This window comes from Musca vetustissima, unplaced genomic scaffold (assembly GCF_032173495.1).
Source record: "Musca vetustissima isolate MV318-11 ecotype Yass unplaced genomic scaffold, APGP_CSIRO_Mvet_v1 utg32149, whole genome shotgun sequence".
NCBI lineage: Eukaryota > Metazoa > Arthropoda > Insecta > Diptera > Muscidae > Musca > Musca vetustissima.
Genome location: NW_026883635.1, coordinates 27,579 through 36,604, shown reverse-complemented (window position 1 = coordinate 36,604; position 9,026 = coordinate 27,579). Strand labels below are relative to the sequence as shown.

Sequence of the window (9,026 nt, the reverse complement as noted above, 5' to 3'; positions counted from 1 at the left end):
AGTTTGGGTGTGGGTTTTGTGGCCTGCTAACTGACCAATCAAATGCCACAGAGCCAAGAAAACCATTTGGCCAGGCCATAACTGATAGAAAAGAAAAGTATTTTGATAGCAAGGCAAAGAGTAGCAAGCGGCATGGCTTACATGGGGGGAGCCAGAAACATAGCTGAGTGAGTAGAGGGGTATCTTTTTTGGGATGGGAATTGAGCAAAATCGAACAGCTCTTAACTGGTGTTAATTTCATTTGTTAATCTACCAACTACAACAAAAGAATGGTCGTATAAAAAGCACTGTAGCCACAATTGACATTTACATATTCAGTTGGTCAGCCGTAGGGTAATTGTACCGTAACTGAAGCGGATTTTCAAATTGAATTAATCACACTCGCACAAGAGACACGGGAAGAAGGATTGTTGCAGCAGGATGAACAAATTTGTTGTTGTGCTTTTGGCCGTAGCCGTAACGGCTTCGGGTGCTTTGGCTCAAGCCAATCAAATGCCTCAGTCGGCCACCGATTTGGCTTTCGATATGTACCGATCATGCTTGAAGGATTTCAGTACCAGCTGTGTCAAACCCAAAGCAATGCAATGGTTCAACGAGGCCATGAATAAAGATGAAATTATGATCACCGATAAGTTGTCGGTTGTTCGTACTGGCAGAATTGTTGGCAACAACCAACAACGTGCCATGGACGCCCAAGAAAGAATGTTCCAAGAAATCGACAATTTCTTGGCTACACATTCGTTGCGCATCAAGGCTCCCGAATTCTTCCAAAGTGCTGAGGCTCGCTCCTATGTTCCCGACTTTTTGATGAACAATGTCTTGACCAAGGGTGCTGTTGTGCCATTGGCTGATCGTGATGCTGAGGGTAAGTGAAAGTTTAAAAATTTCCTTTTGTATTATTTGCTAATTTGGATTTTCTTTCTCTTTGTTTTTCTTAGGTCGTGGTATGATCAAGAAGGCTGTCCTCCCCTTCTTGTTGGGTCTTAAATTGAAGACCACCGTTTTGGTGCCAATTGCTCTTGCCCTGATTGCCTTGAAAACCTGGAAAGCCATGACTTTGGGTCTGTTGTCATTGGTCTTGTCCGGTGCTTTGGTTGTTTTCAAAATTGCCAAACCCAAGGTATGTCTAAGAGATCATTTTTTTCTCTTCAGAAAGATTTATAAAAAATATTTTTTCCATTTTTAAGATTGTCAACTACGAAGTTGTCCACTATCCCCACCATCACGAACACATCGAACATGTCCCCCATCACTATGAACATGTTGAACACATTGTTCCCCACCATGTAGAACACATTGTGCCCCACCATTTGGACCATCATTTAGATCATCACTTGGATCATCATTCCATTGAACATCACTTGGAATTGCCCCATCATGTTGAACATGTTGAGCATATCGAACATGCTGCTCCCGCCTGGGATCCACATGCTTGGGCCCGTTCCTCTCAGGAAAGTCATGGTGATGCTCAAGATATGGCTTTTGCTGGACAAAAGAGACGTTAAGTTCTAAACGAACTGATCGGAAGTGAAACCTAGCTAACGTTACGACCACATGAACACCACCACCACCTAAGATAATGACAACGACCAGACGAAGCCTCACATTTCATTGATTTGAAAAAAGAAAAAGTCTTAATTATTTATTTTCATTTAGTTTTTAAGTATTGAAATTATGCAAATTTCCAAAGATTTGTCTTTTTTTGTTTAGACACGACAAGTTCGTGTTCGATATTGTAGAGCAGTTGTACAAAGTGACATGCATTATTTATTTTTGTAAATATTTATTTATTTATTTTTTTATACATTCATAAAATGAATCGCAAAGAAAAAAAGAAAAGCAATTAAAAAAAATATTGAAAGAAATAGTTTTACTACAGAAAATTTAACAATAATGGAGATCTGCAAAGAAAATAAGTAGTTATTTTTAAGAGTCTAGTTTTAGATACGACTTAGAGACAAATTAATTGTATTACGAATATCAAATAGTTTATTCGATAGGGGTGTTGTTGTCTTTATGAAAGTTACAAAATTCAAACTTTCCTCAGATTTCGTGAAAATATTACGATATTAGAGTTTTGATCATGTCGGTACACCTTATGTGTCTCTTGGAATTAATATTAATATTACTTTTTATTTTTTCGTTTTTACTTCTAATATACCCCATATATGACCAACACGTAAACACATAAATGATACATAAATCTACACCTGAATGATAGTTAAGTTTTTGAATTTGTTAGTCATATTTTCCAAGGGATTTAAATTTACTCGCAAATATGCCATGGAAGAGAGCTTTGTAGATATTTTGATCATTATTAAATAATATGACAACATATTTTCATTTTGCAATAAGCAATTATAAGTTCACACTCATAAATTATTCGATACACTCAACCTATGAACATGGGGTATACACATATCCTGACTTTTGTATGCTATTTTGGTTAGAAGATGTCTTACAATTACAACCGATTCAATTTCTTTTATAGAATGTAGACAACTAATCAAAGGGGTGGTACCAGGACAAGTTGCGCCCTACACCCCAACTTCGGATATAATGTGGGCGTGGTAAACATTTTACGATGTACAGCCATGACACTTTGGAGATAATATGTTACTAAAAGTTCGATATATATGGTAAGCTCCAAAGCTTATATATAAAAATATTCAAACATTGTTCTGGCTTGAATGAAATTAATTTTCAGCAAAATGTTTACCAATTTATTGGGAGGTTTAAGAAGGATTGGACTGAATATCCATCATGGGATATTCCCTATTTAGAATATATAATACATACGTACTGATATTTATAAATCGATTCTCTAAAACACTTAACTTGTTTCTGTTTATACCGCGCTGTTTGTGCTAGACTAAGAACTTTCTGAAATGCCCTCGTATAAAGCTATGCAAACACGAATTCTTAAATAGTTAAAATAAGAAGAGCCTATTCGGGTAATACCCAAAATAACGGATGCGGAGTACCTTATACGGAGTACCCTTATATAAGTTGGAAATATGCACTGGAGGCACCATATGAGTACAAGCAGAGTTTCTAAGAAAAGACCTCCAGTACATCTATAAGAAGACGCCCAGCTCTTCTTTAAGAAGACCTCCAACGTGTTAAGGAGATTTACTACTCAATGGGAACTCAAAGTACCAAATTACAACCAATTCTGTTAAAAATGTACCCAAAATACAAATCTCCCTACCAAAATTATCAATGTCGGTTCACTTTGTATGATATCCCCCATATAACGGTACCTCCAATTTTCGATATTTTGGGGTAGTTGGAGAAAACGGAATTACCAGAAATTTGGTATTTTATGTTTTTATTAGGAACCAAATATTCCAACCAAAAATGATTGATACGGTCCACATTTAGGTATTAGCCTCATATAACGGGAGCGCGTTTTTAACCGAATTCGCTATAATTTAGGCATTTGGACTCTTATTTGTAACAAATCTCTACACCAAAAATGATTAATATTCACCCCATTTTGGCAGCAGTGGCCATATAATTATTTTTATACCATTCATCACACTGTGGTACAGGATATCATGTATTTGTGCATATTTTTGTAACAGACAAACGGAAATGTGATAGATCCATGTTTCTTGAGAATATGAATATAATCATTTTCTTGAAATTAATTGAATATAATCATTTTTACCGAAGGGAAGTACTCGAAAAATGGTACCCTCTCCCAATATTATCTAGGGTTGGTTAACGTATTAAGTTGCGCAAAGTTTGGTTCCAATCGGATTTTTTAAAATTTTGACACGTTGTGGCGATGGTACAAGAAGGACCAATATGAAGCAAATTTGTTAATTCATTATCTAGACTTGGTACAAATTCTTCGATGTGCAAAGTTTCGACGAAATTGTATATTTGCATTATTGAGGGAGTTACTAGAAGGACCCTTATCTTTAAACATTATGCAGGCTGGATGTTGACCAATTTGTGGGGAGTTACTAAAAGGAGAGGACTGATATTCCCTATCTTCGAATTTGAAATTTGGAAGAATTATTATGATGTGCACAATATACATGAATTGTTTTGCGCACAGCCAGACTATGCCAATTTAAAACTAGAAGTTGACACGAGTATTTAATTTTAATTACATTTGCAACTAATTTGAATATATTCGAATTTTTAGTACATCAAATAGTCCGAAAATCACCCACATCAATTAATCCTAAATTCGAAGCTGTCATGTAATATGACTCCCATAGACCACCTGTTATATACTACAGATGTCGTTTCATTTTGGGTGTCTAATCTTCTGAAAAAATTGTCAATATCGGTAAACTTTTAGGTATAAATTTCACTTAGCAGTACCACCGATTGGGTTTTCTCCCTACCAGTAATGTATACAGGATTTCATTTGGAAGGGTTTGGTTGGCTCTAGTGCAAAATGAATAAATTCGTTGTTGCAAACATAAATTTACTCTGAAAAAAATATAATTTCGGTGGTGACCGGGCCCCCGGCCTCTCTCTGTCTACGTCGCTGCTCCCTGCCAAAAACTGTCAATATTGGTCTATCTTTCGAAGTACTCGCATATAATACCCTTTTTATATTATACAATTTTAGTTGCCGTTTATAGTTATCTATCTATCCAAAAGTCAGGTCAAGTTCGAAGGAATATTTACTGAATTGTGCAGCCCATATAGATGTAGAAATGTCAGGCAGGATTGTACTATGATATATGGGTGATTTTTGAAATACAAAAGGAGAAACTGAATGAAATCAACGACTGCGAAAAGGTATTATATTCAATATATTTCCATGTTATGATAGCCCCTATATAAATGTCAAATTTCAGTTTAGGGCCGCGTAATATTTCAGATTTTAATATATGTCACGGAAGAAGATAAATCGCTATATATAAAATGAAAGCAACATGAAACTTCATATTTCGTGCATAGTGCTAAAGAATAAAATATTCTAGTCAAATGTCACTAATATTTGTTGAAATTCAGTGGATCTTTAGAAACGGGGAAATACCAATTTAAGATCATTGACAACAACTTATTTTTTTATTTAATTAAACACCTTGCAGAAATATGTCAAAACAATACTTATTATTAATTTTAGTATACTTAATTATATATGTATATAGAATATTTTTAATAAGTCTCTGGCACGCCTTCGCGTAAATATCCAGATATAATTTTAAATTCAAATTCCATTTCCTCATTACTCTTGGCATAAATCATATCATTTGGATGGAAAACAATACCGGAAGCAATTGCAGACAATAATAAATCTTTCTTCGAAATATTTCTCAATTTTCTTTCACATTTTTTGGAAACCCATCCACCACTTGTTTACACAAATTTGCCAAAAGACGGTAAAAATCTAAGACACTGAGTGAAAGTTTTATTTGTCTGCTGCGTGAGCTTTTGATGTCATCTTCGTTTTTATCGAAACGAAAAGTATTATAAAATAGAGCCAAATAAGGTGTCACTTATACAGACCATACTTGGCAAGCGATGTAATCAGTATTGAAATTCAATAAAGGCAGTAATTGAATTTAAATAAAACACCAAAGCCAACGAAATGGTGGCCAATGGATAATCCGACAGTCCGTTTCGTTAAAAATATACAATGTACCCGAGATAATGACATCGGTCATAAGTAAATCAATGCTGGTTCACTGTTTTGAATAATCAAAATATCAGATACCCTACCCTCTAGGCAATAAAAATAGCTGAACACTTCCGTTAGGTAATATCATGTCAAAAGGAATAAAATTTATATGCGAATCTGTATGCAATAGCAATTTATAGGTTTAAAAATACATTTTTGGATTTGGCGAAAATATTTTATTTTGAGCGGAAGAAAAGTGGAAAAAATGTTCCTCGTTTTATATTTTGCCAATGATAAAATTTGCCTAAAGGGTGTGGATTTTTTAAAGAACATTTTTTCAAGGGGCCAACAAGGCGTGGATTTCTTAAAGAATATTTTTTTCAATCGACCAACAAGGCGTGGATTTCTTAAAGAATATTTTTTTCAATCGACCAATACGGCGTGGATTTCTTAAAGAATATTTTTTTCAATCGACCAACACGGCGTGGATTTCTTAAAGAATATTTTTTTCAATCGACCAACAAGGCGTGGATTTCTTAAAGAATATTTTTTTCAATCGACCAACAAGGCGTGGATTTCTTAAAGAATATTTTTTTCAATCGACCAACAAGGCGTGGATTTCTTAAAGAATATTTTTTTCAATCGACCAATAAGGCGTGGATTTCTTAAAGAATATTTTTTCCAATCGACCAACAAGGCGTGGATTTCTTAAAGAATATTTTTTCCAATCGACCAGCAAGGCGTGGATTTCTTAAAGAATATTTTTTCCAATCGACCAACAAGGCGTGGTTTTTTAAAAGACCACTTTTTCAAGGGGCCAATAAGGCGTGGATTTCTTAAAGAATATTTTTTTCCAATCGACCAATAAGGCGTGGTTTTTTAAAAGACCACTTTTTCAAGGGGCCAACAAGGCGTGGTTTTTTAAAAGACCACTTTTTCAAGGGGCCAATAAGGCGTGGATTTCTTAAAGAATATTTTTTCAAGAGCCCAACAACAAGGCGTGGATTTCTTAAAGAATATTTTTTCAAGAGCCCAACAACAAGGCGTGGATTTCTTAAAGAATATTTTTTCAAGAGCCCAACAACAAGGCGTGGATTTCTTAAAGAATATTTTTTCAAGAGCCCAACAACAAGGCGTGGATTTCTTAAAGAATATTTTTTCAAGAGGCCAACAAGGCGTGGATTTCTTAAAGAATATTTTTTCAAGAGGCTAACAAGGCGTGGATTTCTTAAAGAATATTTTTTCAAGAGGCCAACAAGGCGTGGATTTCTTAAAGAATATTTTTTCAAGAGGCCAACAAGGCGTGGATTTCTTAAAGAATATTTTTTCAAGAGGCCAACAAGGCGTGGATTTCTTAAAGAATATTTTTTCAAGAGACCAACAAGGCGTGGATTTCTTAAAGAATATTTTTTCAAGAGCCCAACAACAAGGCGTGGATTTCTTATAGAATATTTTTTCAAGAGACCAACAACAAGGCGTGGATTTCTTAAAGATTATTTTTTCAAGAGACCAACAAGGCGTGGATTTCTTAAAGAATATTTTTTCAAGAGACCAACAAGGCGTGGATTTCTTAAAGAATATTTTTTCAAGAGACCAACAAGGCGTGGATTTCTTAAAGAATATTTTTTCAAGAGACCAACAAGGCGTGGATTTCTTAAAGAATATTTTTTCAAGAGACCAACAAGGCGTGGATTTCTTAAAGAATATTTTTTCAAGAGACCAACAAGGCGTGGATTTCTTAAAGAATATTTTTTCAAGAGGCCAACTTACATAGGAAGGCCAAATTACATAGGAATCTACTCCCTATCAAAACTAAATCGGAATAAATTCTGAAACACAAAATACCAATGCATTCTTTCGACCATCTTAATATTTATTAATTCCACTAGAGTCTAGTGGTCTGCCTCGTGGCATCGCAATAATGCGTGCAACAATTTCAACAAATCAAAGCAATAAAGAAATGCGCGCGTGTGAATGTGTGCGTCTATGTGCTTATTTTTAGCACCAGCAGCATTATTATGTATGTCTGAGTGCTTCAATTAAAAGTCATTATAATGCTAAAATTGTTTTACGCACCTTGAAATTGCTACTCGATGCAGATAGATGGAGAAGTAAGACGAATCAAAGAGTGGCCAATAAAACAAGACACCCCAACCGACCTGCCTGGCTGCCCATCCTACCACGGACAACAATAAAGCCTTGTGATAGATGGCCAACAAAGTGAACATATACAACTACAAAAAATTCAATGAAGAAAAAAATTAAATTTTTAAAATAATTTCTGTTTTAATGAACGTTAAATAGAAAACCAAAGCCAATTTATGCACTTGGAATTTATAATTAACAGGAGGAGATGGCACTTTGGCTAAGATGGGACATAAACACGTTCTCCACTTGAACAACACAATGAACAAATGTTTGGGTGAAATTTTGTAACCAAAAAAAAAACAACTATTCGAGGGAGTCTTAAACCCAAAATTCATAATTTTAACTGAAATCGATTTAAAATCAAAATTCATGTGAGTACGATTGATTGAATTCAAGACACTATTGTTGTTTACGATTTATAAGCCAATCGACTAGCGTTCAATGAATTTGAATTTTTTGACCACTCAATTGACTTTCATTTGGACAATTTTTTGTACAATTGTTCGATGGCAGGAATATGTATTTTGTTATTGTTTTTGTAAAAAGTTCGAGACGAAAAGTGCGTGCAGGTTTGTCCGAAAAATCGTATTTACATTTGAGTAGTAAATACACATATACGTATGTGCGTAGTACACCAATACATTGCGGATGTGTATAACGCAACAGTTTGTAACAATTACCTAACCTGTTGGATAAACAACCCGAGCATGGGTATATAGTGGGTGACATTTATGGTTTCATATTTTTCGTAAAATAAAAAAAATGTGAAGAATTGCATAACACTTACGTTGTACTACTAACACTTAAGTTAATTGGGTTATGTTACATAAATTGTAATTTAATTTAAGCATACATTCAAGGCAAGGACTACTAGAATAAGATATTAGGAGATGTGAATTGTTTAATATATTGAAGAATATCGGTTTTATTGGTACATGCCATATCTTGAACCTATATTTAAAATATAACAATTAAAGCCTACGTAGATAGAAGTGGTACTTTTCAGTATTAAACATAAAATCGAAAAATTCCTTCTACCTATCTTGAATGGGAACAGTTCTAGAATGAACTCTCGACCACAAAATAAAATGAAAAAGGAATGTAAGGAACGGACTAAGAAAGTTTTAAGAGCACTATATTCCTGCAAGAACTTTTATACATGATATATGTATGTATGTTATGTTGTTCTCCCTATACTTTGCCGGCAAAATTTACTGCGAGAAAGACAGAGCCTCAAAATCCATCTGACCAGAATTTTCACATCGACATTGGCAAATTTCCAAAT

At 34.5% G+C, this 9,026-nt stretch overlaps 1 protein-coding gene across 1 annotated transcript; it reads left to right on the top strand.

Moving 5' to 3' along the window:
* The first annotated feature begins 420 nt into the window (after positions 1-420).
* On the top strand, positions 421-1,508 carry LOC133330554 (uncharacterized). The gene is made up of 3 exons (XM_061538990.1): positions 421-865; positions 939-1,120; positions 1,188-1,508. Exons 1-3 carry the CDS (start codon positions 421-423, stop codon positions 1,503-1,505), a joined length of 945 nt encoding a protein of 314 aa, XP_061394974.1. The 3' UTR covers positions 1,506-1,508.
* Positions 1,509-9,026: the final 7,518 nt, after the last annotated feature.

Coding starts and splice junctions, on each gene's coding strand:
- LOC133330554 (XM_061538990.1), top strand. CDS start 421: ATGAACAAATTTGTTGTTGTGCTTTTGGCCGTAGCCGTAACGGCTTCG. Junction 866..938: donor GGCTGATCGTGATGCTGAGG/GTAAGTGAAAGT, acceptor TGTTTTTCTTAG/GTCGTGGTATGATCAAGAAG. Junction 1,121..1,187: donor TCAAAATTGCCAAACCCAAG/GTATGTCTAAGA, acceptor TCCATTTTTAAG/ATTGTCAACTACGAAGTTGT.